Source organism: Rhinoderma darwinii, chromosome 11, assembly GCF_050947455.1.
Source record: "Rhinoderma darwinii isolate aRhiDar2 chromosome 11, aRhiDar2.hap1, whole genome shotgun sequence".
Taxonomy (NCBI): Eukaryota; Metazoa; Chordata; class Amphibia; order Anura; family Rhinodermatidae; genus Rhinoderma; species Rhinoderma darwinii.
The window spans coordinates 41,734,420-41,748,638 of NC_134697.1; the positions used below are offsets into that span (position 1 = coordinate 41,734,420).

General features: G+C 39.2%; 1 protein-coding gene across 19 annotated transcripts in view; it reads left to right on the forward strand.

Moving 5' to 3' along the window:
* Positions 1 to 14,219, forward strand: part of ANK3 (ankyrin 3) — a 520,456-nt gene that overhangs the window by 438,556 nt on the left and 67,681 nt on the right. For 10 of the 19 annotated variants that reach the window (XM_075841157.1, XM_075841158.1, XM_075841153.1 and 7 more), the window contains 4 exons: positions 312 to 414; positions 5,854 to 5,960; positions 11,009 to 11,233; positions 13,225 to 13,323. In XM_075841157.1, coding sequence (XP_075697272.1) covers positions 312 to 414; positions 5,854 to 5,960; positions 11,009 to 11,233; positions 13,225 to 13,323 — 534 coding nt within the window. The remainder of the gene's footprint in view (positions 1 to 311; positions 415 to 5,853; positions 5,961 to 11,008; positions 11,234 to 13,224; positions 13,324 to 14,219) is intronic. The other 9 variants (XM_075841159.1, XM_075841161.1, XM_075841170.1 and 6 more) reach the window with 3 other exon arrangements.

Genomic DNA, 14,219 nt, shown 5'->3' on the forward strand with positions numbered 1-14,219 from the left:
GAACGGGTTTTCAATGAGATGCTCAGCCACGGTTGCGGAGCTAGAACTCTTGTATGTATATAAAAATATTTTCTTAGCAATAGTACATTTTTCTCCAAAAGTCATATCACCCAAATCATTTGTGACCAATAGTAGTTTTTTTTTCATTCGCACAATTTTCTAAATTCATTGTTGCACTGATCCGATTTAATTTTTATTTTTTTAAATCATATTTTGTTTTGCCCTGGAAGCTGCATTCATTGTTTCCTTTTTTTCCCATCCATCTCATTCTCATCTACGTGTACTGTGGTAAATTGTAAATGCAACAACAGCCTCCGCTCCTTCAGTTCGGATAGGTCCTACACACTGAACAGGAGTTCTTTCGCCCGGGACAGTATGATGATTGAAGAACTCCTTGCACCTTCAAAGGAACAGGTACGTTCATTTTTCTTGCAGGAAAACATATTCTTAATACATTTTTTATTAGCAGTAACCGCCCATATTAGTAAAGTCCTTTATTATTCAAGCAATATTTATTAAAAGTTGCCCGATTTAGAAAACCTACTTTAAGAAAATTTGAATTAGGAGAGAGGTGGTTCACAATTCAAAACCTTCATCTACTTGCACAGCATCTCTTGTTCTGGAGGACCCAGTAAATGCATGCGTTATTCAATGGACTGTAAATTTAGGAACTGCATAACGCTTTATTCACCCTGTGGCAGCGTTGCAGGGAAATTGAACACTTTCTGCCAGGTCCCCTGAATTTCCAGCTGATCGCTGGGGGTTCCAGCAGCAGGACATCATGTATTCAGTTCATTTTAACAACAAAGAAATATCCAATGCAGGTGTAGAAAAATGTGACTGGTACTGTGATAAAAATGATAAAAGTGTGTGCCTATAGTCTGTGTATAAGGATTTACTGGATGATTGGGAGTTTGAACACCATGTTTAGCAAGCTGTAACCTTTGAGTTATATACACCACTAAGTTCTGTAGTTCCGTTGATATAACTTCACACTTAAGGTCCCAGCGCCCATTGCTGCCAAGCATTTAACCCCTGATCACTCCCCACCCCCCCCATCATCAACAGCAGTATATTAGTTCCAAGACCCATCTACTCAGATACCAGTGTTTATCTACGGTCAGCTCCTGGCCATATGGGACCAAAAAGGACGGACTGCACAAAAACAATAGTTACAACATGCCTTAATTTTTATGCCTAAAAGTCTAGCTTCAGGTTAAATGCCTACAATGTGAAAGTAACTTGAATGCAGATTACACAACAAATCATCAGTATAATTTAAATCTGCGCTAAAACTGTGTTTGCTATTTTAACATTTTCATATATTATAATCTATCATCTGTTTTTATACTGACTACTGAAAGAAAAGCTGTAAAATCGGAATAAAAGCATTCGTTCACAGCTTCATCAGGTGTTGAGCCATAAGGGAAAGTTAACATAGTGTAAATACTGCAGATTTTCCGCAACGTATTTTGCTGCAGGAAATCCACATCGTAATACAGTAGCAGCAGAGTGGATGAGATTTGAACAAATCTCATCATCACACTGCGGAAATGATAAGCGTGAAAAAAACGGTGCGTTTTTTTAATCTGCAGCATTTCAATTGTATTTGCATAATCGCTGCTTTTTATGTTGCGGTTTTTCGCCATTTAATTCAATAGGGAGGTAAAACCTGCAACAAATAGCAGATTTTGTGATTTTTGCTGCAGAAAAGATGTGCTTCTTCCGTAAAAATCGCAACTCAGAGAAAAAAAAATTTATACCGAGAATTCTGTGCTTCTTTGTCCAGGCCCACCTACTGGGATGATGTTTCACCCATGTGACCGCTGCAGCCAATAACAGGCTGTAGCGGTCACATGTGATGAGGAGTCATCCCAGGAGACCGGGCTGAGGGACGCATCGGTTATTCTACAGGTAAGTATGTCACTTTTTTTTTTTTTTACCTGCAGTTTTCACAGTAGACATTCCGGCCGAAGAACTGCACCACAATTTAGTGCGATTTTTAGACCAGAATTCCCTGCGGCGCCCAGGTGGATACGCTGTGTGCCTTTATGCAGCGTATGCGCCCTGTGTGAACATACCCGTAGGCTGTATTTATGTTTCGGCGCAAATTTTTGTTAAAATATTTTCCTGCCAGGTTTCCAAAAAGTTGGGGCAAAAACCATAGTGGAGCCATTATTAAACTGGTATTTGTGCTTACAGCCTAAGAGATTTCTCACATCTCTGAGTCTCCAGCGAAGCTACTACGTTATTAGATGAAGTCATGGATGATTACATTGTCCCAATCACATAAATACTTGGATTCAAAAATGTGCAAAGGGGTTAACACCAATGACCTTCTGAAAATATCCTTCAAATTCTTAGCGAATTTGTTATAGGGCAAGTGTCTAAATTGTATATATTGAATGTCTGGTAGAATATATGTTCTTCCAGTTCACAATACACATTCAGTTTATCTTCTTGCTTATTAGAATTGTATACAGCCCAGCATCTGACCTTCTATTAATCCATCATTAGGCACACATGCTTCTTAGCTCATAAACAACCCTCAGCTGTTCTCTCAGGCTTTGGGCCAATAAAACTGAATGCAAAATGTGGTAAGAAAGATCATAGGAGCAGCCAACACATACTGAGATACAGGTTAGTCATGTTCACTTACAAATATAGAAGTAGCCAAAAAAGACACATTACTTAAGAAGATTACACATTTTTTGAACCATCTTCCAACTCTATAGCCATTTCCAGATGTTAAGCTGGCAACTCCGATTCCAGTCACACTATAGGACCTAATAAGCCACAATGAGCCATAGTTCACACTATCTGTTCTCCATTTAATATAATCTATTAGCCAGAGCAGAGAATGGCCACAAAAAAAAAATGCTCCTGCTGTTAAGGACCCAACACATCCATGTGTTATGTGGGTGGCCCATTGTTTTCAATGTAATGCTTAATTCTCCCTCTGGAGGTGCTGCAGGAGAATTGAATGCTTGCTGCGGAGTTCCATCCAGAATATAGCAGATTGCTAGGAAGTCCAAGCAGTGGTACACCTTGTAGTCGGCTCATCAGGGGACCCTTCTCACGGAAATAATGACTATCCAATGCAACATCCTCTTTAAAGAGTGGAAACCTTTTGCCCACCTTATGTATAATTTGAAATACTATGTGAAAAAGTATGGCCTATGCAAAGGCATTTGGATTACTACTGTAGATGCATACTCTCTACACTTTTTGAATTCATGAATATGGGCAATGCCGCTAAATTTAAAAAAAAACCCAGACATATCTTTATCCTGGTCATTATAATCCATGAAACTTTTTTGCACTATTTTATTAAGCCATTTGCTAAATATAGCAAGTTTAAACCTCCGTCCTGTGAGAGGTTAGTGGACTTCAGGACACAGAACAGCTGCAGAGCTCCAGAAAGGTATCTTTTAGTGTGTATACAACCCAGTAACTACTAATTACAATAAGGTGAACTTTTTAATCCCATTCCTTTTCGGAAACCATCTGCTTCACTTTAGGTCACACTGACAATCCTGTAACAGGCAACTGCCTGGTGTTTAAATAATACATTTATTAATGAACAGGGGAAAGCGCTTGGCAGGAAAATGTCTATCAGTGCACCTGGACTAATAGGTAATTGTGATGCACTCACATAGGATTATATGTGTTATGTGAGTCAATATATTCAGAACAATAAAGTTTCCAATGCTAGGCTATAGCCAACAAAGGGCTATATGCAGTGGAAAATCATCCATCTGCTTCCCTTTACATGCAATACAAATAATGAAGCACAAGAAAAAGTAAAGCTGGACTACCTGCAGACTACAAGCAACCATATAGAAATGTATAATATAACCATTGGCTTGCACAATATTTCAGAAATATTTTATCCTGTAGTATGAAACTCCTTTACAGTAGTATTCAAGGGATATTCCCATCTAAGACATTAATATCAACGGGCTATGCCATAAATGACTGATAAGGGCGGTTTCCATCTCTGGGACCCGCACCTATCTCCGGAACGGGTGGTTACCAGACCACCGCCCTATCCGGCAAGATATCCGCCGGCCAATGCATCCAGGCGGAGAATCAACGGAGATGTGGCCGCGTTTCTCTCCATTGATTCCTATAGGAGTTACGCAATCCCAATATGCATCTACGTTAATTCACGCTATTGTGTAAATTGAACAGATTGGGATAGATTTCCTTGTGTCCCAATATTAAGACCATAGGTGCAAGAACGTTCCTAGAATTTGTTTAATGAATTCTGAATACTAATGGACCTCGGATACTTTTTAAATATTGTAGGATGTAGGCTAGGGCTTCACGGCGATATGAAGTCACGTGCAAATCGTGGTAAAATCATGGTTGCATGCAACTTCAGTTGTTCCCTGTTGGTACAAAAGTTTCAAGCCACCATCGCAAAAGTTCTGACCAAGTTGGAAATTTTTCAATAGTTGCAAGGTCACGTTAGACTTCTTTTTTACTGTAGAGCTATTGGAGCTTTTGAACTCATAAGCACCCTGAAGTTCCCAATGATTCTTAAGTGACTTTGTGTCGCTGTAGAGCAACACCCTAAAGGTCCTTTTAAGGGAGATATTCTATCCAGTAAACGAGCGCTGATCGACACTTGTTTTCTCCATTGAAACAAAACAATTATAGGAATGTATGGGATGAATGATCGTTTATCCCCATCTAGTTGTATCTTGTTGGCAGCACATCCCTTATTTACACGGGAAGATGTGCTGCAACCGTTTTTCAGCCACATCAAGGATCCTATGAGCCGACGAATGATCAACAGCGAGCGTTAGTATGAGTGCCCGATCATTGTCCTGTGTAAAAGGGCAGTGTCTGTCCTACCAAGTTTATTCACATCTGAGGTTTTAAAAAGTCACCCTCGCACTATTTGGGAATTTATTAAGACTGGCGTTTTATGCTGGAATAAAATGCATCTAATTTACTAGGAAGCGCAAGCCTCAATAAAAATATGGTGCATCTCTGACTGTGTGCCAGAAATCATCTGCTACCATAAATGATAGGAAATGTGTCTGGCCCTACCCCTTCCGCTAAGCCCTGCCCACTTTAAAAAGAGAAATGCGGAAATAGTGGTGTAAAAGCATCACAATTTTTTTGCGCCGATTGCGACTTTTGTTGATCAGGAAACAGACAAGTTGATAAATTCCCCCCTATGTGGTTTAGAAACGACATCGTGCTCCATTCCTAGAGTTTTGCGGCTAATTTCCTCATTGACTACTAAGAACTTAGCGCCACACAACAACAATATAAAACCTACAATCATTTCATTTATTTCTGTGGTAAACATACGCTAAAAGTACAACATTTCTAGACTGTACAACATTGAATCTAAGACTGTCCAGCGCTTGTCATCTGCCATAATTTACTAATAATCCTGAATGGTCACTTAGATTATAGCTTTCTGATCTCCATTCCCTAATAACCAAGAACCTTCAAAATTTCACTTCATCTTAAGAAAAACTTCAGTACATTCCTAAAGTAAAAAACCAAATCAGTTATAGCTGCTGTGCTGGGCCTTTCCTTCCTTCTGTCATACTCATGTTGGGCCTCCCATATGGTGATTGAGTTACCTGGTGGGTTAAATAGCGAAACGTGTATAATCAAAGCGTTACAAAGTGACGAAGAAGTATTTGTTTTCCTTTTTATATGACTGGCTCTTTAAATGTCCCTGCCTTTCAGGTAAGCAATGGTGAACGTATATGTATATGGCAGTAGTTTGCAGACTACAGTCTTTAGTAGTTACTCCTGTACCATTTTAAGCGCAGGCTACACCTAATCTCCTCTATTTACCAGCTGTACCTTTCTCTGTTTCAGCACCATTCTTTTACAAGAGAATTTGACTCGGATTCATTGAGGCACTACAGCTGGGCGGCAGACACTTTGGACAACGTCAATCTTGTCTCGAGTCCAGTGCATTCTGGGTAAGTTGAGTTCCGTATTTTAATTCTATTATTAACTTTATTATTTCAAATGGAAAACACATTATTGGATTTTGTGAATTGACCGTAGACCCACACATGTGCCAGAGAAGACCCTGGTGCTCTCGTTGTTTTGGAGACTGAAGGAAAAATAGTCGAATTTCCATTGTATACTGGTATATCCAAGGCTAATATGGAGTAACACTTTTTTTTCTCCCATTAGTGACGTTATATATCTAAAAGACAATACATGAAATCAAATAGTATGAGGCGCCGCATTTCGCTCTTGCTGATGTAACCACTGAGCACTGCTGAATCCGAGTCGTTCTATTTGTGCGTCTCCTTTGCGAGATCATTTGTCTATATAAGTAATCTATATGTTTTCTGTATTTTATCATGTAGGATACTATAGGAATTTCAATTGCTAAAAAAAAAAAAAAAGACTCCACGTTAAAGCGGAATAAAGGGGGAATCGCCTAGCAGTTTTGTGGCTTTATTATTGGAATCGCTCTCTTTGGCAGTGGGAGGCAGGGCTGCAGGGCTTTTCACATTTTTCACCAGCACCCTGTGGGTCCGTCAGTCGAGACAGGCTGTTTGATGACGATCTCTTCTATGAAATACATAGGCAGACTACTGACTGCTGTAAAGAGCTGTTTTTAGGATGCTGAAGGATCTACAGTGCAATGGTGGGAGAGTTCAAACTCCCTGGAGCTTTGTATGTGCATCACTAGGATAAGCCTAGGGCCCTTTTTGTTTGTTGTCTAACTCATTCATATGACACATACATACAGTGACACATACGGTACATACATACATACGGTACATGCATACATACGGTACATACATAACATACGGTACATACATAACATACATATATACGGTACATACTCACCATTGCTTTGTCAGTTGCTTTCCCTGAGGCAAATCACACTATTGGGCTCGGCCCTGAGCTTCACCTGCTTGCCACAACATTGTCACCGCGGCTGACTGCAGGCACCACTTTCTTTTTGCATTTACTTTTATATAGCTCCCACTGAGTTCAATACTAGCTGTAAGAGTCCATATACAGTTCACTTCCCCTAGCGGTACATGAAGCAAGAATTGTATATCTTAAAGTTAGAAAAACACAGCTACCCTATATAGGTATATTATTAAATTAATCAGCATTGAATAGTGAACCTTAAAATAGAACATTAGCTTTAATAAATATGTAGCACATTTGAGACTTATTAAAGGGGTTGTTCGAGACTTTTAGACATCAACTAGGCTGCTGAATATGTTCTAAAATAAATAATAAATAAGTCACCTGTTAAATTCACTGTGGCTCCGGCACTTTGATGTTCTCTGCCGGTCTTTGTAAACTTGTCCTGAAGTGATGACGTGCTGTACATCCATATGACCACTGCAGCCAATCACTGTGCTGTACATCACCCATTATAGGGACAATTATAAAAAGCATCACCTCGGAGGCCAGTAATTGGCTGCAATGGTCACGTGGATGTACGGTACGTCAACGCTGCAGGAGAAGTGAAGAAAGGCCCGCAGGGACCACCAAAGCATCGGTGCTGGAGCGGCAAGGGATTTAACAGGTATGTATTGTTTTTTTATTTTAGAACATATCTAGCAGCCTATTTTATTTCTTAAAGTCTCGGATAACTACTTTAGGAGTCTTGCTATGGAGCCGTATGGTTTCTGTGTGTCACGCGGCTCAGGATGAGAATGAACTCCAGTGCATGACACTTATGTGCTTATGAATTCCACCTCGTCAAAAAGCTACTTAGGCGACTCCCTAATATTTTCTGCTAGTTTCCCTTACATTTTGCGGTACTATAAAAGTACCATGTGACATATCCTCAGTAATATTGCGATGACTGGAAAGACTTCAGACTAGGTGCCAGTTGTGCTTTAGCGACCTGCTCTATAGAAGGAATACAATGCGCTCATGCTGACTTGCTTTTCTCTACTTTGCTAGCCGTACAGGTTTTTTATGCTGATCAGTTTGTCGCTTGCTTTTAACTGTTTATATGATTATTTTCCCGTTTTGCTTTTCCATATTATTTTGCAGCTATTACTCTTCACTTCCTCTGTACGATGCAAGGTGATAATGCCGATTGGTGTGTGGTTTTGCCGATTTGTGTTAAAAGTACTAACTTGGTTTTCATTGCTGGATGTAGATTCCCTCCTATATTTAATGTAACTACAGACCTGACTACTATTTTTTTTTTTTAATGTGTGATCATCATGGACACGAAGATGTACATGTAGAACCTCACTACAGAATGAATGCTTTTATTTAATGCGTCCCTCATGGATTAGCATGCTGGTACAGAATTACAGTTTGCCAAAGTGATCTGCCGGATTGATGTAGCACCGTAAAACTCACTACTAACACTTTCCAATATAATATAATTTTGGAATTATTATTATTTATGTATATCATCTTCTGTGACGCTGTGCAATGTTATACAAAATGGGTGAAGCATAATACCAATACAATTGTCAATGCAAAAACAAGAAGGGGCAAGACAATAAGTACAAAATATATACATATAAAACTTGTCTTTTTGTCTGCAGTATGTTAAATCGGATCGGTCATCGGACTATGCTGCCCTATGTAAGGGCAGCATAGTATGGAAACAGGTCGGCTTTCCTATTCGCCAAAACGGCACAAAAAAATATTGTCATGTGACTAATAGAAGCAGTCAAAGAACAGGCAGACTCGTAGCCCAGAAGAGATGTCATAGTACAGGGGTCAGCAATCTTCGGCACTCCAGCTGTTGTGGAACTACAATTCCCGGCAGCCTTTGGCTGACAGGGCATGCTGGGAGTTGTAGCTTCACAACAGCTGGAGTGCCGAAGTTTGCTGACCCCTGTCATAGTGGTATTGAAACTTGGTGCCAAGGTCAGAAACAAGTCACTGGCAGTTGACACCAAGAACTTTTTTCACTGACGTGTAGCTACAGGGTTTGGCACTACACTTCTCAATGTATAGCTAGACTCATATCAATTATAATATCAATACAACTTGGCTTTTCCTCCTTAGCATTTGTTTTGTTTTTTAATTCTTACTACGACTCAACATTTTGTATTTGGCTCTTGAGCTAAAAATGTTGGGTTGAGTAATGTCGGGCATTACATAAAATACTTAGAGACTGACCCACAGACATACAAGCTTGATTAGTCCGAGTGCATGTCTATTTTAAAAGAGGAAGATAAAAAGCCGTCTTTTACCTCCTGTAGAACAAAGGATGGGGTATGTTGAAATCATGCCAGATCCTTGTTGCCTCAGAAAACAGAGGTCGAGAGATAGTCATGCTGCCCCATACACAAATCATATGTCCCGCCAGGATCGGTCGACTTTCATCTGATGTGTATGGTCCACTTAAGGAATCATGTTTGTGTTCTCAGATTCCGTTCTTCATCCATGTAAAATTCTGTCGAAATTTGACATATCTTGAAACAGAAGTGAAGACAGTTATTGTTGTCTCAGGACACTGTACACCTTGACTTTATGGGTGTGGAAGAGCTGATCACAGTCTATGGAGAATGTCTTTTCTTGTCTAATTTAGCAGTCCCAATGAAGCAGAGTTGTTTCACTCAGGATTCTTGTTACACAATGGTTGGGAAAACCTGAGGATATCCCATAACCTGTAAGGGCATTCTGTCCCTCATTAAATAAACCGGTTTAGATGAAAGAAGCTTTGTGTGCCTCAGACAAGCATTGCTTGTTTGTGTTCATGGTAGCCAACTGTTGCCAGAAAATCTGTGTCTTGTTTAATTGTATGAGAAGGAAAGAACTGCTGTAGTAATCAATGATAGGCCATGTAGGTGTATGTTTAGGCCGGTGGGCTTACCAAGATTTACTCAATAGGTAAAAATAACGAAACCTACGACGTACTACATTCCCAAGGCCTCATGCAGAAGGCATGACAAACGTACAGAGAGTGCTTTTATAATTGTCCCTATAACGGGTGGTACATGAAATGCTTCTGAGGAAGACTACTTCCAAAATACAGCATGTAATTGAATATACCGCAACTTTTTTTTTTTTAGAAAAACCTCTGTGAGGCTCCATATATAAACAGAGGCACATGGAGCTACAATATGGGCCCAAAAAACTCTATTTATCTTTAATACGGTTCTTTGCATAAGGCGTAAAGCTAACCATACACTGCTAGATTTTCTGTCAGACTTAGAGCTAATTGAGTGTTTTAGGAGATCATAAGATTTCTTTGTACCTCTGCTACTGTAGATCTGAAAACTGGAAGATGCTTTACTAACGCCTTTGGCCATTAACACAGTTTAGTCGCACGCCGGTAATAGCTGTATAAGTTGTACAGAACTGGTTTTATAGCAGCCATGTATGGATTGGGCCACAAAAAAAAACTTGCTTGTTGACTACATATGAAATATAAGGCCATGGTCCTTATCTATCCAGATTCTCCATATTTCACATATATGGAACTGGCGTAATCTTGGCAAGTAAATTTGCCATTTGAGTATGTTTGAGCAATACAGAGAATTATGCTTAAGACGAGTGTTCAACACCAGGTTGTTTTTAGGTCAAAAATTATTTTCGGATTAATTTCATAATCCTTAGGCCTGATTCACACGAACGTGTTAAACGTCCGTGGGACGGCCGTTGAAACAGCGGCCGTCCCTCTGGACCTATGTAATTCAAAGTGGCCATGTTTACTGTATGAACCACATGCATTAAGATTCTGAGCTCCCCCTAGTGGTGGCGTCCGACACCAGAATTTTAACATTTAACGCTATATGTCTATGCATGGTATTTGGAGCTCTGTATCAGAAAAATGAAGCTCTGACTGCTATAAATATATATTAAGAAAGTAATCAGGACAGAATTTTAGACTTGAAATATTGTATTTGCATGATGAACTAATCCAAAATTATAATTGCAGTATTGACCTTTTCTGAAGTGTTTACTTTATTATTAGAGGAGATAAACTGCATGAATAGATGCATTACATAGTCTATTATTTGTCCCCATATAACAATTTTCCTTACACCTGAGGTTCTGTTTTTAACAGTTTCCTGGTTAGCTTCATGGTGGACGCCCGTGGTGGCTCAATGAGAGGAAGCCGACATAATGGCATGAGAATCATTATCCCACCAAGGAAGTGCACAGCACCAACACGTATTACCTGCCGCCTAGTCAAGAGGCACAAATTAGCAACACCGCCACCAATGGTAGAAGGAGAAGGCTTGGCAAGTCGTTTGGTTGAAATGGGCCCAGCAGGGGCTCAGTTTTTGGGGTGAGTTAATTTAATATACATTCTTTGCTATTTTTCTTTGCATGTTGTGGTTATCATTTACAGTTCAAAATAAGCTTCATACCATGATATCAGATAAAGCAAACTACACATTCTTATTCCATAGTGACATCTATAAAGTACACTTATCTTTCAATACTAGAGGGCATTATTTTTTTGACAAATTTATGTGAGTATAATGTGAGTACAAATGAATGAACAGTAATGGAAATATGTATATGGTTGGAAATGTTAGTCCTCTTGAATAAAAGAGAATACAGCAGAAAAAGTTGCTTAAATTGTTCTAGTTCCGCTTAATGGCGTTAATTGAGAAGTTTTATGTCTATGCAAGGCCCTATTTTGTAAATTTTAGTGAGGGTTGTACTAGCTTATTAGAGCGGTGGATGAAAGCCGATACAACTTTATTGGGAGTACAGAAATAATTTTTATTCCTTTGTATTTCAAGGACTACTGTATTATCATGTAGATTATTGCTGTTTTATATCTGGGATTTCCGTTTTGAATAAAACGTACACATTTTAATATGAGACAGATCATTTTAGAAGATTTGTGATGTGACTATACTTTCTCCCAAACATCACTTTGACGAGTGACCTGTTTTTTGGGAACTGAAGCCGCTCCGTTCACTAACAACCAGTAAAAGGCGTCATACACAGCAGGGCCATGTGTCCGAAGCCTGCAAAATAACACTTTATAATAAATATGCCCAGTGATGTAAAAAAACAAAAACAAATGCAGCTCTGCAGGCTATGAGCAGAATGCTCCTGTGCAGAGAGCAGTTGTGGTGATAAAATGTGACACGAGATCAGTAAGAGGACAAACCGTATCAGCAAAAGTTTTTACATTGTTTAAAATCGATAAGTGCATGTTTGTTATTTTCTTTCTATAATGTTATATTCATTTATTATGCATCACGCTGTATTTACTTCCTGGAGGCGGCCTCATTGGATTAGGTCCCTTACCTCTTTGCATAGCATGAAAGGTCTTCCCCAGATCTCCCTGCCCACTCAGCCCTACAGTACTCTCTTTGCTGCTGTGACAGACCTGTCATTCTATCACTAACCCTCTGACTACTGGAGACTGTGGCATTCAGTGACCTTCACATTTACTGTAGACTGTAAAATGAGATGGTTTTTTTTCTTTACTAGATCAGAGTGTAGCCTGCTGTGCTGACATCTAGTGGCCATTGTGAAATCTTTCATTTACTTTTACATTACAGACAAAAACTGCCAGTTTAGTTTTAGGTCACTGATGATGACCGTGTCCATTTTTAATGTGGCTCCTTATGTACTTATAGGATTACACAAAATAAGATGCACAGATAGTATGTAAAAGCAACCCTAAGACTAAAGACTAAAGTCTGCTGTTTATTTCACTGCAGCCTGATTCTTTTTTTCCAAACTTATGGTCCTAATCACTAATTCCCAAATGATGAAACTACCAGTGTTACAGCTGTTCATATAATAGAGGCATTATGAGAAGGTCTTGCTGATTCCGATAAATGGTGAATAATGCAGACTGTTCATCATCTGTTGGCAGTGAGAAGCCATAATGTTAGTAGAAGTGTCACATTCATATTCTATTTTGCAAGCAATCATACCTGTGCCATTGCTGTATCATCCAGCTGCTGACCGGCAGCAATCCTCATGGTATGGATTAAGCCTTGAAACCCATATTATTACTACTATTCTGAAACGCTGCATTACAGCACTTCTATCACATTTTCATGGGGTTGCTTTGTGGCTGTAATACAAATGCTTAGAACTTCCAGTGATTGCACATAGACAGGCAAAGCATATGCTTCTGACCACTATGTCCACGAATGCCCCCTTAGATTGCATGCAGGATTTTATCTTATTTTCCGAAGCAGGCACCAGACATCTGGTGTAGAACCGGCAATCCTTGTCTGAAGTGGCCGTCCAATCCTAATTTCCCCTTCTTATTTCTCTTCTTGCTGCATGGATGTTATTCAGTAATCTGCATCTTCCAACCAATTCCCCCCCTCTAAACGAGGGAGAGAGCTTGATTAGCCGAATCCTGCAGCTTGGGCCTGAAGGGACAAAATTTATTGGGTAGGATGCTGCATTATTAAACCAAAAACTAAGGATATAAATGGTCTGAGGGTTTTATTTGTACATTTTTTATTATTATTTTCCATCCACATTTTTTTTTTCCGTTGTCACAACTTTAAGTGAAGTCATATTGTTGAAAGGAGAGTGACTTGTCTTTTGCTTCTGACTTTATTGTGCTTTTAGGCATGTGGAACTCATAGCAAACAATGATTTCTTTTAAGTTGCTTTTTTCACGATTGCTATATTTTTGTCTGTTTTCTATGTTTATGCTGCATCTAACACGTTGTAGTTTGGAGAGACAGTATTTTCATTTTATTTTGTTCAAGAGAAGGTATTTGCAGTTGATGGAAAAATATGTCATTATTTATACTACGATATATCTGTACATAGGTAAGTCACTTGTAGGCATGGTTTAAATCGCTCTTTAGTTTTCCTCTACTTTTAAATAATGATCTATGTCTGCTAGTAGGATAGTAAATGGGAGACCTAGAAACCCATGTGGGTTCAGTTACACAATGTAGAGGATGGCAGCTGAATAAAAGCATTGAATGAGTTTTTCATTCCCAGCTGGCAGTAGGAACACCAAGCTGCTTATCAGGAGCCGCTCTTCAAAGAATTCCAGTCATGTGAACAATAAGGAATGTTCTTGTCTGAACGTGGCCTGATATTTGCAAAAACACAGGCTATTTCTATGCGTATAGATACTGTAATAATTATCTTGTTACAGCTAGCCTGTAGACGATCCTTTCACTCACTGAAATGACTATTGCCTACATTTGTGCTGGGTTTTTATGGTAAGAACAGCCTTTTTATGATGGATTATTTCATCCCTGGCGAGTACGGTTATAAATTTAAAGAGAATTTTACTTTTGTTAATTAAATAAACAAACCAGGAA